Below are 14,341 nucleotides of genomic sequence, written 5' to 3' on the forward strand. Positions count from 1 at the left end.
ATACTCCGTTATTAAAGATTTGTTTGGTTTTCAAAAACAGCAGGAGGGACAGATAAAGAGAGTGGCTGACCTGCACTTCAACTGTAAAAATTGTTAAAATGCTGCGCAGTCCTGCACAAAGCAGGACACCTGGTCACCCTATCAATGTGTACAGTATTAAAGTCAGAAAGAGATGGCTGACTAACAAACTGATGATATAACATAGAACGCAAAAAGCAGAAAGGACTTTGTGGTGAAAAGCACAGCAAATGTTAAAAGTTGTGTCACATTAGACAGCGCCCTGCTGTTCCAGGTGTTGCACACTGTGTCCCTTAGAGGGCGCTAGAAGTAAAGAGTGTCACTGGGTTTCCTCCTCAGGTCAGTGAGGGGTGCTTTTATGTTCATTTCCACCTGCCTGCACGCTGAATAAATGGCTGCTGCCTGCTAGCACTCCTGGTCATCGTTTTTCACCTCCTTTCCCACACAGTCTGACGACATGACAGACTTAAATGTTTAAACGTCAGTGACTAGGCTTTGACATTCATTAAACTTGTATAATCGGAACTGATTGGACAATGCATTTGTCACTTCAAAATAATCTTGTTTTTTTGTTTGTTTTTCGTCATCATCTAGGCCTATCAGTTAAAGGGATTTATTTTGTACCGTTGCAATGGGCCTTTATATTTCAGTACGAAACTTCAGTGTGGGATTCTTCATCTTTTTCTTGTAGTCTTCATCAAACTCTTCACTCTGGGCCACAGTGAAATGGTTCTTCCAGTCACCAACCTTCCCTGAAGAAGCACAGAGAGCCAGTCAGATTGGAGTCTTTTTACATTAAACTGGACAATTGGTTTTGTTTTACCTGTCACATGTATTGTGTATCAATATTCACTGTACCTTTTCTCATGAAGGGAGAAACTTTGAGATCCATTGCTGGAAAGGTTGAATAGTCAACCACCTTGTCTTTTTTCATACTATCAAAGTGCACTCTCTCTAAAAGTCGTTCCTTCTCCTCAGCTGAACGAGACAAACCAAGGAAGCAGCAGAGTTTGTCTAGTTCCCGTCCAGGATCCTGGAAACACAATGGTCAGGTTGTGGTCAAACTTTACTACCAACAAGAGCAGAGACTTCACAATCACACAAACACATGCACTGAAAACAACAACAAACAACATTACCTCAACAAGATCTTCGAACAACATGTAATGGAGGTTTGAATAAGTCTGTTTCTTCTCCCACCAGCCGTTCACATGGTCATACCAGGATCCATATCCCACTGGAATAACACAATGATAAAACTGAATCAAAGAGCTTTGGTGAAATTTGTGCATCTCTTACAAACACCTTTATTATTGTGAACAAGCTCATGCTCAGTCACTGGCACTGCTACTGTTCAAATGCTCGGTGAAAACATGGCATGTCAAATAAAACTCCAAATCTAGATTTTAACTTGGTTATTCTTTTCCCAATACATACTCTTTCCCTCCATGAATCTCTGGAGGTAACTGCTCCACTCTCCAGGCTCTGGGGTGAACATGGCCATGCGGTGAAAATGGAGAGCAGACACCACACTGTCCTTTGCATTGCGGGCAACATAGACAATCTACACACAGATTAGCTATATTATTTGATCATTTAAAAACAAATGCATTATGTTGTACTGATTATTGACTACAGTTTGTTCATATCATTAAATACTGTGTCTTGGTTTCTTGTGAACTTAAGATAATGGAGATAACAAAAAGCTACTGTACCTTGCAGTTTTTCTCCCAAAATGATTTTGGCAAAAGCTGAATTGGAAGATGAGTCCTAAAGAGTCGAGGAGATGTGAGTTGATTGTTCACCAGGTCTGTTCCTGTGATTAATGTTGAAGATCCTGCACATTATGAGAAAAAGTTTACATTCCTGTGAACGCTCCAACGTGATCAGTACAACACAGTACAACTTTACATTATTTTTTCATAGATTTAAAAAAAAATTAAATTTACTTTTTCCTCATATTGAATATGTGTTTGTTGAATGTGAATCACCTGGCTGCAGAGAAGGGAAGACGGCTTCCAATAGAGGCACTCTTTCATAAATAGGAAGAGATTTCTGACACTCAGGAGATGTTTGATCAAAATGCAACAGGTCAAGGATGTAGGAGACCCAGGTACTTCCTCAAAGAATGACAGAGCAAAAGAAATGATACAGTCAAAGCCCTTCAACACCATCTTCAGTCTATTCAACAGTATAAAGCAAAACATGCTCTCTTCATGTTTACAGACTCACCTGCTTTGGGATATGTTGCAAGAAGTATATCGTCTGGCCTGGCCTGGAAGTTTTGAACATTCTCCCAGTTGTCTGTGAAGTAGTGAGTCATTTGGACTCCATGGAAATCAAATAATTCTGGCCGAGGAGGTAATTCCATCTTTAAAAGAATAAAAAAGGAAGGAAAGATTCAAAACATAAAACCAGTTTGTGTAATCAGTCCGCACATTACATAGATGACTTTGAGAAAAATCTGAATACATACCTCAATATACCTTTCTGAACGTCCTCTCTCTTGAGCGTCAGTCAGGGCAGTGTTATGTTTAATCTACAACCCTTATTCTTGTCTGCCTGCATGGTACATCTTATTATGCTAACTGAGTCACATGCTCTTGAGACAACAAAGTGATCCCAAGTTCTTTTTGGCAAAGATCAACATTTCACTAAAAAATATAACCTGAAGCTGTGAGCTGTGTGGATTAACCTGTTTATGATTCATGAAGATGATTCAGATGATACAGTAGGAGTGTAAGGAATCGTAGGACAAAGGTGAACAAGTTTTATGACGCTATTTCATGATGGGATAAACTTATATGACACTTGGGAATACAGTAATACAACAAGTCAATGGACTTACTGATTAATTTCCACAAACAGAAATAGGAGATTCAACATGGGTCAAATACATGATCATCAAATCATTGTGATGATTTCACCATGAGGAGAAATTTACTGCACTGACTCAACATCCCTTATAGTGTACCTGACTGGTCTGACCTCTAAACTTCAGTACGAAACTTTAATCTTCCTTTTCTGTCTCTAGTCTTCATCAAATTGTTCATTTTGCATCACAGTGAAATGGTTCTTTCAGTCACCAACCTTCCCTGTGTGGCAAGGTGAAGAGGGCCCCGGCGGGGATTGAACCCACATGTCCCGGGTAAGAGTCATGCGCGCTTGCCAGTCACCCAAAGGGACATCCGCTTGGCCAAGTAGCCAGGGCGCATGATCAATTGGAGGCATAGTGACAGGAACCTCAACTGTCACATCTCTCCCCCTCTTTTCACAAGCACGTCCTCGTGCTTCCGCACAGGCTGGCACGCATTAGGAATCCATGGACCCACCCCTAGTGCTACATGGATCCTGCCAACAACGCCAGAATGTGGCAAGGGCCCGGGCGGGGATTGAACCCACACCTCCCGGGTCATGCGCGCTTGCCAGTCACCTAAAGGGACATCCCCTTGGCCAAGTAGCCAGGGCACATGATCAATTGGAGGCATAGTGACAGGAACCTCAACTGTCACACCTGGAGACAATCATTTAGGCCGTTTAATCAAATCAGTGTTAGTAATCTTCAACAGCATCACAGGTGGTATCGACAACGCAAGAAGAACTGTCTTGAATGTTGAATCCATCCTTATAGCTGAGGCAAGTGAGGCATGGATTTGGTCACAGGCCTCGTCCATGACCTGAATGATGAGTACCTGACCCAGAGCCTCTTCCTCTTTCAGCATGCACCTCCACCTCTTCCTCTGGATTCAGAGAACACCATAGCACTGAAACAGCACTTGTCAAAGTCTCTAATGATCTTCTTATAGCTTCAGACAGAGGTCTCGTCTCTGTACTTGTACTTTTGGACCTCAGTGCTGCATTCGACACCATCGACCACAGCATCCTGCTGCAGAGACTAGATCATGAAATTGGGATTAAAGGAACTGCCCTAAAATGGTTTAAGTCATACTTATCTGACAGGTTTCAATTTGTTAATGTTAATAACGACCACTCAGAGTATAGCAGAGTTACATATGGTGTACCGCAGGGTTCAGTCTTAGGGCCAATCCTCTTCATTCTTTACATGCTCCCATTAGGTGGCATCATCCGGAAGCACTCAATCAATTTTCACTGTTATGCGGATGATACGCAACTCTACTTGTCCATAGAGCCAGATGACAGAAACCACCTCATCAATCTGCAAGACTGTCTGAAAGACATTAGATCCTGGATGTCCTCTAACTTCTTGCTACTGAATTCAGATAAAACTGAGGTCATTGTGCTTGGACCTAAACATCTCAGGGACACTTTCTCTAATCAGATCGCTACTCTAGATGGCATCACCCTGACCCCGAGTACAACTGCGAGGAACCTTGGAGTCATTTTTGACCAGGACCTTTCCTTTAGCTCCCACATAAAACATCTGACTAGGACCGCCTTCTTCCATCTGCGCAGTATAGCTAAGATTAGGAATATCCTCTCCCAGAGTGATGCTGAGAAACTGGTGCATGCATTTATCACTTCTAGGCCAGACTACTGCAACTCTCTCCTGTCAGGATGTCCGAAAAACTCTCTAAAGAGTCTCCAGCTGGTCCAGAATGCCGCAGCGAGGGTTTTGACAGGAGTTAGGAAGAGAGAGCACATCTCTCCCACCTTAGCTTCTCTCCACTGGCTTCCTGTAGGATTTAGAATAGACTTCAAAATCCTTCTGCTGACTTATAAGGCTCTTAATGATAAAGCTCCAACCTATCTGAAAGAACTAATCATTCCTTACTGTCCTACCAGAGCACTCCGCTCCCAGAACGCAGGTCTGTTAGTGACTCCCAGTATCTCTAAAAACAGACTGGGAGGTAGAGCCTTCAGTTACCGGGCTCCTTTACTGTGGAACCAGCTCTCTCCATGGGTCAAAGAGGCAGACACTCTAACTACATTTAAGTCGAGACTTAAGACCTTCCTTTATGACAGGGCTTTTAGTTAGGGCTGGTTCAGGTAGCTCTGAACCATTTTATAGCTACGCTGCTATAGGCTTAGACTGCTGGGGACACATCTGGTCACACAGAGCCCTCTCCTTTCTCCTCCCCTCCCCTCCCCTCCTCTCCTCAGTATATTTTTGAACTGTCATCTTCTGTTGTACTTTGTAGTTTGGCCTTGGTGTCTCGCACTCTCTCTGTGTTTCCGCAGATCCACCGGAGCTCCATCTCTCTGCACCAGCCGCCGCCTGCATCGCCCCCCTCCCACCCTTTCCCCTGCTGTTAGACCGGCCTCCCCTCCCTTCCCATGGACCAGTCTACCACCCAGTCCTCCCATCGAGCTGACCGGCTCTCCCTGCCCCCCCCCCACCCCCTCCCCTCACCAGAGACTGCCTTCATCAACTCCTGCTAACATTTCCATATTTCGCACATTCTGTGACATAAACTGTAAACTGTTTTCTTGTCTGTAACAACATCTATTGCACGTCTGTCCGTCCTGAGTGAGGGATCCCTCCTCTGTTGCTCACCCTGAGGTTTCTCCGACTTTTCCCTGTTAAAAGGGTTTTCCATGGAGTTTTTCCTCAGTCGATGTGAGGGTCTAAGGACAGAGGATGTTGTTACGATGCCATGTAAAGCCTTTTGAGACAAACTGTTTGTAAAAACGGGCTATACAAATAAAATTGCCTTGCCTTGCCTTGCCTTGCCTCTACCTCCTTCTCCTCCTCTGTGGATTTCCCCTCTCACCCTTAATTCTTCTTCTTCTGACTCCTTCCATTTTGGTTGAAGATTGGTGAACTCACCTGTTACATTTTTATAGTGCTTAAACCTGATTGGTGTGTCTAAAATTAAGCAATAATGTATTTACATGTTGGTTGTGTTTAACCATTTGGCTAGATGGGGTAATCCGACATTGTTTTTGGATTGCAAGGAAGTGACATCATGTTTTATACGTACCTTTGTGCCTAATGTATACAAGTAGGTTTAGTGTTTTGCAAAAAGTGTGAGGCTGACATTGTGCTTAGTGGTTCAAATCTGGACCAGTGTGTTGCTCCTTGAGTATAAGGTTTTGATAATCGTGAAATACCTTTGATTTGAGTGTTTATGCAATCAAAAAAAAAAAAAAAAAGACTGTAAATATCCTAACTGTCACCACATAAAGTTACATGTGTGTGTGTGTGTGTGTGTGTGTGTGTGTGTGTGTGTGTTCTTGTACATACTATGTTGTGAGGACTGGAGTTTTTAACCTACAGAGTGAGGACATATTTGGGAAGTGAGGATATTTTGACTGGTCCTCACTTTTTCCAAGGGCTGTTTGAGGGTTAAGACTTTAGGTTATAATTAGGTTTAAGTTAGGTTAAAGGGATAGTTCACCCTAGAATGATATTTTGCTCATTATCTACTCACCCTCATGTTGACTAAGGGCTGGAAGAAGTTTCAGATTCCTCCGTGGCTTCTCTGAGTTACAGGGGGTCTCGGCGTAGCAGTGCATGTCCATGACATGACATGTCCAAATCTCGCGTGATTCGCAGTAACCGCACTGACGCATGCTGACGCCGGCGCAAATCACGCGAGATTTGGACGGACCAGGAAGAGGAGCTTCAAGAAGCTTCCGCTACAAACAAGCTTAAAATATAGACTTATTTAATTTTTTTCGGGACAATTACGCAATTTGGGGCTTCAGCACAAGACGGACATTACATACGAGCATCATGGAGGTATTTGGATGTTTTTTTGTGTGTGTTTTTTTACGAAGAGCTCCGGTGTCCCTTTGCAACCGTTATATGGACATGCACTGCTATGCCGAGACCCCCTGTAACTCAGAGAAGCCACGGAGGAATCTGAAACTTCTTCCAGCCCTTAGTCAACATGAGGGTGAGTAGATAATGAGCGAAATATCATTCTAGGGTGAACTATCCCTTTAAGAGTAATGGTTAAGGTTAGGCATTTGTTTTGGATGGTTAAGGTCAGGGTAAGGGGCTAGGGAATACATTCTGTCAATGAGTGTCCTCACAAAGATATGCTACAAGGATGTGTGTGTGTGTGTGTTCGTGTGTGTGTAAGCCCCATGGCACCAATTAATCAATAAATAAACAAACACATGAGGGTGTAGAGGTGTAGAATTCTTTATTGAGGGAGCAGTCTGGCAGAAAAGACAAAAGCTCTCTGTGAATCCTTCTTATGGTTTCACCCGGTTGTAACTACCTTCCAATTCTTCAATGTAGCATCTATTTATCTCTTTAGCCTCCGTCATTCAAGATTTTTTGGGTTTCCTGAAACAGCAACGAGGGACAGATAAAAACAGTGACAGGCTAACCTGCATTTCAACTGTATGCGCTTATTGATTGACATGATGATTTTCCTCATGCACCTTGATAATTAAAGCTTTCTGATGAGATTATATAAAAACCTCAGTCTTGCAGTGGTGTCTATTTAAAAACAATGTGCACTGTATGAATGTAAGAAACAGATGACTGAGAGACGTTTGATCTTGTGACAAATTCCTAGAAAAAGGAAAAGGTGAGTGGATTGTTTGTTTTCATTCTTAATTTAGACTGATAAAATTATATACTGTAACATCACTTAGGTTTACCCGTTAAGGGATTTTATTTTGCACAACTGGGCCTTTATATTTCAGTACGAAACTTCAGTGTGGGATTCTTCATCTTTTTCTTGTAGTCTTCATCAAACTCTTCGCTCTGGGCCACAGTGAAATGGTTCTTCCAGTCACCAACCTTCCCTGAAGAAGCACAGAGAGCCAGTCAGGTTGAAGTTGTTTTACCATTAAACTGGAGAATTGGTTTTGTTTTATGCCTGCCACACACATAAAGATTTTATAAATCTCAACCGATTTTTTATCTGTGAGAGACCCCACACATGAAGATAAAAAATCTGTGATTGAACAGTTTCGATCGTATTGTGTGTGGTGTGCTGCGATATTCCAAACACAGCTCACCACACACATTAAGATTTTTCAGAATCTTGACCCTCTGGTCAGAAAACAATCCGGCATCAGCAGCGATACCAGGGGTGTAGTTGTAGCTACTCTTTCGGGTCTATTTCCGGAATGGACAATGAGAGCGACGTAATTTTTTTTTTAATGAAAGCGGGACACTTCAGCCTTTACAACGGTCCCATCTGTGTGTGTCTGTGGCTCCGGACACCGAGCAGTCAAGCGGCTGTCCAATAGGGAGCCGTGCGCTGTCACATGACGGGCTGTGAGCGGCGGTCACATGATCGTTTAAACATGGCTGCTGTATTGCTGGCTGTTGCCGGCTATGAGCGCTACTGTCTTTGCTATCGGCTATCAGGAAATCTCCTGTGTATGCGTGAATGTCTGTGTGAACCTCATGTAATACCAGGGGCCTCATTTATCATTGTGGATACACCTTTTTTTACACCCTTTTTCCCCCGTTTTGTGCGTACGCACTTTTCTCCGCCAAATTTGGGATCTATCAAGCCAAAACCTGATGGGGAAAAGTGCGGACATTTACACCCATTTTGACCCTGGCGTACCGTGATTTACGCCTTTTTTGAGGAACAGGAGGAATTGGCGACAAAGTTGCTGAGTCAGAGAACTGCAGTGTGAGAGGGAGAGAGGAGCGGAGTACATTTAGAAGAGACAGTAGGATTTCTTTGAAGGAATTGTGGTAGTGGTGGACCGTTGATGCTGGCAATCCAACCCGCTCTATAATAACACTAGGCTTTATGTTAATTGATAAACAGAGCGGATTGAGGATTTTGCTTTTTTGCTTTTACACACTCTAGTGTGACGTCCGACAAGGATCAAACTCGCCAAGTTTAAAAACACACCGGCAGCAGCGCACACTGATCTGCAGCTACTGAGACTGTTATTATTCTGTCACCTGAGTTAACGAGGTGCACGTGAGTTTGGAGCTGACGAGAGAATAAAGACTGAGACAACGTAACCGTTCAAAGTAATGGTAACTATCGTGGAAACCCTGCTTATTGTTTTAACATCTAGGTGTAAAAAAAAAAAAAAAGATTTTCTGTGATAAAGGGGCAGATGATTACATAAGATTATTCTTTTTTTTAAGTATATTTTTCGGCTTTTTGCTTTTATTTGATAGTGATGACAGTAGAGATAGACAGGAAATGGGGAGGCAGAGAGAGGGGGAATGACACGCAGGAAAGGTCTGCCCGACGCGGGATTCGAACCGGGGACGCCTGCGGCGAGGACTGTAGCCTCTACATGGGGCGGCCGCTCTACCCACTGCGCCACGCACCGCCCCACATAAGATTATTCTTCTTTCTGCTCCTGTTTGTTGAGATTTGGGAGGTTTTGGTTTTTATTGTAGCTTATTAAAATGCAAGATCATTTTTCTGACTGATTTATTGCCCGTGTATCTGCTTTCGGAGAAGCGGAGAAGTTCCGCTTCTTTCCCCCGCCCTCCACCCGTTGTCTCCGTTGTCACTTTGTTGTCACTTTGTTGCCGCTCCACAGAGAGCACATGGCTAATTAAATATGCACGTGCTGACCATATATAGTTGTATATAGGCGTTCCGGGGGTGGAGTAAGAGGTGTGTTCACGTGTGCACCATTCTTGGGTCCGGTGTGATTTATTGCGGAGAGTTGTGCGTACGCACAGTTTGATTGATCTGAAAAAGGTGTAAATATTTCGGGTGTACGCCATTTTCGTCTTTTCGCCGTCCGCAAAACTTTAGTAGCAGTTTTACACCCTCTTTGATAAATGAGGCCCCAGGGCTGTACCGTGGCTCTCTGTGAGGTTGCCGGTGCTGTGTGGAGAAGTGGCTTGTTGCCGCGAGCAGCATGCAGAGCTCGGTGAGCAGGCACTTCTCCGCACAACACCGGCTCTCCACACACAAGATGACTTTTGATTGAAACGGCCACCGAAGTCGGCCCCGATAATCGTAAATATTGAACATGTTTAATACTTACGATTATCGGCGCCGAACGTTTTCCTTGCCGATTGTCGGGGGAATTTTGACTCTTAACACACCACACACTACAAGAGAATCTTATAAGATAATCTTAAGACCTTAAGATAATCGGGCGGTGTCTGTCCGTGGTCGGAAGGGGGAAAATCGGGGCAAAATCAGCCCGATTATCTTTATGTGTGTGGCAGGCTTTACCTGTCACATGTTTTGTGTATTAATATTAACTGTACCTTTTCTTATGAAGGGAGAAACTTTGAGATCCATTCCTTTAAATGTTGAATAGTTGACCACCTTGTCTTTTTTCATACTGTCAAAGTGCACTCTCTCTAAAAGTCGTTCCTTCTCCTCAGCTGAAGGAGACAAACCAAGGAAGCAGCAGAGTTTGTCTAGTTCCCGTCCAGGATCCTGGAAACACAAATCAGGTTGTGGTCAGACTTTACCAATAAGAGCAGAGACATCACAATCACACAAACACATGCACTGAAAACAACAACAAACAACATTACCTCAACAAGATCTTCGAAGAACATGTAATGGAGGTTTGAATAAGTCTGTTTCTTCTCCCACCAGCTGTTCACATGGTCATACCAGGATCCAAACACCACTGGAGAAAAATAACAGTGAACGAATGATGAGCAAAATCTGTGCATCCTTGTTGTGAACAGACTCATGCTCAGTCAGTACAAATGCTCGGTGCTCACAGGAACATGTCATGTGAAACTTTAGATTTTTACTTGGTTATTGTGTTATACATACTCTTTCCTTCCATGAACCTCTGGAGGTAGCTGTTCCAGTCTCCAGGCTCTGGGTGGATCATGGTCATCCGCTGGAAGTGGAAGAAAGACACCACGCTGTCCTTTCCATTGCGGGCCACATAGACAATCTACACAGCAAGAAAACATAAACAATATTTTCAGAGCTTGACTGAAACTGTCTCTAGAGTATCGTTCTAAATTCTTGTTATTTTCATTGTAGAGAGTTCCTCTGGAGGGGTGGAAGGAGGCCAGCATCATCACAGGTATTATCCCTCTGGGGATGGAGTTGAAGGAATAGAATATAATAGAATTTGAATTATTGCCCCTGATGTTGGGACAGGTGAGGCCATGATAGTTAACATAGGGTCATGATCACTGGATGGCAGAGGCTTAGAATTCACTGGGTAGTGGGCGGTAGGCTATAGTCTTGGGTTCAAAGCTGGAGACCTGGGGCTTATAGGGCCTATAGGTCTGGGCTGGTGGCTAGGAACTTGGGGCTTAAAGCAGAAGTAAGTGGTCCGGTCGTTTTCGCTAATGCTGCGTTCCATGCAGACTTTTGAAATCGTAAATTACAGCTTCAAGTCACAACTTACGACTTTGTAGCGTTTCAGGCAACCCACTCGTGTTTTTCCGACCTGTTTTACCGGTGAAAGTCACTATAACGGCCACTCGTAACTTCTGACCGGTGAACTCGTACCAGATCGAACTGGTACCACTTCACGGTCGGAAAAATACGAGTTTCCTTGAACGCACCATAACAGTCCTCGTCCCTACGTCGCCACATTCACGGCGTCTCTTGGCTGCACACACAGCCCTGCATGCCGTTCTCTCTCCTCATTGGATAAAAACTGTAGGATACGATAAATGTTTTCTCCTCGGCTCAGAGCAGAGCAGAGTGACTGACAGACCCGTGTTTCAGACCAAACACTCTATGTAAGTGATTGCTGTCGGAAGATATAACTATTTAAGACTTATATTAACACAAATATATCACTTACTTCTGCTTTAAGGTAGGATCAGACTACATAATTCCAGGCCGATTTCACACGATTATGTCATGGCCAATAAATTCCCAGCATTGGGCCTGATTATGAGCATCAGGAACGACGAACAGACGTGTAGTGTAGTGTAACATAATTGACAAACAGCAGTTTTGCGTCTAGTAAATTCTAACATGTTAGAATTTTTTGCATTTCTCCGCCTAGTCTGACATCTCCTTGAACCTTGATGTTGACCGATAGGATGACAGAGCGCTCTGATGCATTGTTTACACAGTGAACATGTGCTTCATGTGGGCAATGTAAGTTAATGGTTTTTAGGTGAACACATGATTAGTCTGTCTCGTAACATCCCGTTATTATCTCATAGTGTGGTGAATGTGCAGGTTACAACTTGTCCACCAGAGCGTTTTGGAGTTGTTGGATTTTGTTTTGGTATTTGATGAGTTTGATTAAACCAAGAAATGCCATTATCCTCTGTAGCGTAGCTCTGAGCAGCTCGCGGCTCGGCTTGGGCGGTCTAAAAATAGCTTGCACCCACAATTAAAGGTAACAACCCTATAGGGATTATGGCAATAAGCCAATTTGCCAAAATGTTGTACTATCCCTTTAAGCAGGTGGGCAGTCGGCTAATTTAGGCTCAGCTGTTTGCCGCTGTATGGGACAGGTTATTTCACAAAAGAGATAAATAAATGCAAGTTATAGCTTGTAGGGGTGTAACGATACATGTATTTGTATTGAACCATTTCGGTACGGGACGCTCAAAGCCGCAATTTTTTCCCACAGACAGCGTCATGGTTACTCAAACATGCACCGAGAAGTTTATTTACTTCAAGCAAGCCAACATATATGTAAAACTAGATCTAATTCAAAGTCTCGCGGAGTCTCACGTGAGACCCAAGTTGATGTGCTCGGTGTATTCAGATGCAGTTGGAAGCTCCCGTTTGTGTCATAAACACAGGAATATCAACTCTTTACTTGCTTCAAGTAAAAAAAACTTCTCTGCGCATGTTTGAGTAGCCACCTGACGCTGCCTGTGGAAAAAAATTAGCAGCTTTGAGGGATGTAAACAGCCTTAGCAGCAACTTCCATCTGCTCCCAGTCATCGCTGCTGTGGCGATGCGGGGACAGACACAACTACTGCAAAACAGGAGCAATTAAACTGAAAATCTTCAGATTCCTTCTTTTAGACGCAAAATGTTAGGAAAATACAACCCCGAGTTGAATTTGCCCGGAACTGTCCTCTAATGTGTTAACAATCTGGGTTTTAACACCATCAGATTACCTAATGGTTAGCTAGATTATTTGATTATCAATTTACAACAAGTTCAAATTATAAATCAGTAGAGCAGATTCCCACATATTGCATTGTGTTCATGTCTTCAAATATCTCAGTTTCTTGTGATCTTGAGATATTGGAAATTAAATAAAGCTATACTGTACCCTGCAGTTTTGCTCCCAAAATGATTTGGGCACAAACTGGATTGGAAGATGAGTCCTGATGAGTCGAGGAGATGTGAGTTGATTGTTCACCATGTCTGTTCCTTTGTGTATGGTTGAGGATCCTGCACATTATGAGAAAAGTTTACATTCCTGTGAGTGCTCCAATGTGATCAGTACAACACAACATTTTTACATACAGTACAATTTTACATGATTTTTTTTCTAAATTTTGTTTTTCAAATTCAATTCCTTTTTTCCCCTATATTAAGATCATTCAGTATGGATTTGCTGACTGTGACTCACCTGGCTGCAAAGAACGGAAGGTGGTTTCCAGTGAAGGTACTCTTACATAAACAGGAAGAGATTTCCGACACTCTGGAGATGTTTGATCAAAATGCAGCAGGTCAAGGATGTAGGAGACCCAGGTACTTCCTCAAAGAATGACAGAGCAAAATAAATTAGCTCATCAAAACCCTTCAATACCATCATCAATCTATTCAACAGTGTGAAGGAAAACACAACAGACTCACCTGCTTTGGGATATGTTGCAAGAAGTATATCGTCTGGCCTGGCCTGGAAGTTTTGAACATTCTCCCAGTTGTCTGTGAAGTAGTGAGTCATTGGGACTCCATAGAAATCAAATAATTCTGGCCGAGGAGTGAAATCCATCTTTAAAAGAATAAAAAAGGAAGGAAAGATTCAAAACATAAAACCAGTTTGTGTAATCAGTCCGCACATTACATAGATGACTTTGAGAAAAATCTGAATACATACCTCAATATACCTTTCTGAACGTCCTCTCTCTTGAGCGTCAGTCAGGGCAGTATTATGTTTAATCTACAACCCTTCTTCTTGTCTGCCTGCATGGTACATCTTATTATGCTAACTGAGTCACGTGCTCTTGAGACAACAAAGTGATCCCAGGTTCTTTTTAGCAAAGATCAACATTTCACTAAAAAATATAACCTGAAGCTGTGAGCTGTGTGGATTAACCTGTTTATGATTCATGAAGATGATTCAGATGATACAGTAGGAGTGTAAGGAATCGTAGGACAAAGGTGAACAAGTTTTATGACGCTATTTCATGATGGGATAAACTTATATGACACTTGGGAATACAGTAATACAGCAAGTCAATGGACTTACTGATTAATTTCCACAAACAGAAAAAGGAGATTCAACATGGGTCAAATACATGATCATCAAATCATTGTGATGAGTTCACCATGAGGAGAAATTTACTGCACTGACTCAACATGAT

General features: G+C 42.8%; 2 protein-coding genes across 2 annotated transcripts; both read right to left on the reverse strand.

The window, feature by feature from the left end:
• Positions 1 to 607: 607 nt before the first annotated feature.
• Positions 608 to 2,426, reverse strand: LOC146984863 (cytosolic sulfotransferase 3-like). The gene is made up of 7 exons (XM_085782399.1): positions 2,251 to 2,426; positions 2,010 to 2,138; positions 1,734 to 1,855; positions 1,456 to 1,582; positions 1,158 to 1,255; positions 877 to 1,051; positions 608 to 770 (listed from the first exon to the last, which is right to left on the reverse strand). The coding sequence occupies exons 1-7, from the start codon at positions 2,387 to 2,389 to the stop codon at positions 658 to 660; spliced, it is 903 nt and encodes a 300-aa protein (XP_085638525.1). The 5' UTR covers positions 2,390 to 2,426; the 3' UTR covers positions 608 to 657.
• Positions 2,427 to 7,567: 5,141 nt separating this feature from the next.
• On the reverse strand, positions 7,568 to 13,770 carry LOC146984864 (cytosolic sulfotransferase 1-like). The gene is made up of 7 exons (XM_085782394.1): positions 13,611 to 13,770; positions 13,384 to 13,512; positions 13,081 to 13,202; positions 10,641 to 10,767; positions 10,391 to 10,488; positions 10,115 to 10,289; positions 7,568 to 7,704 (listed from the first exon to the last, which is right to left on the reverse strand). The coding sequence occupies exons 1-7, from the start codon at positions 13,747 to 13,749 to the stop codon at positions 7,592 to 7,594; spliced, it is 903 nt and encodes a 300-aa protein (XP_085638520.1). The 5' UTR covers positions 13,750 to 13,770; the 3' UTR covers positions 7,568 to 7,591.
• Between the last annotated feature and the right edge of the window lie 571 nt (positions 13,771 to 14,341).

Source organism: Trachurus japonicus, chromosome 7 (assembly GCF_045865225.1).
Source record: "Trachurus japonicus isolate A0001 chromosome 7, Traja_1.0".
Taxonomy (NCBI): Eukaryota; Metazoa; Chordata; class Actinopteri; order Carangiformes; family Carangidae; genus Trachurus; species Trachurus japonicus.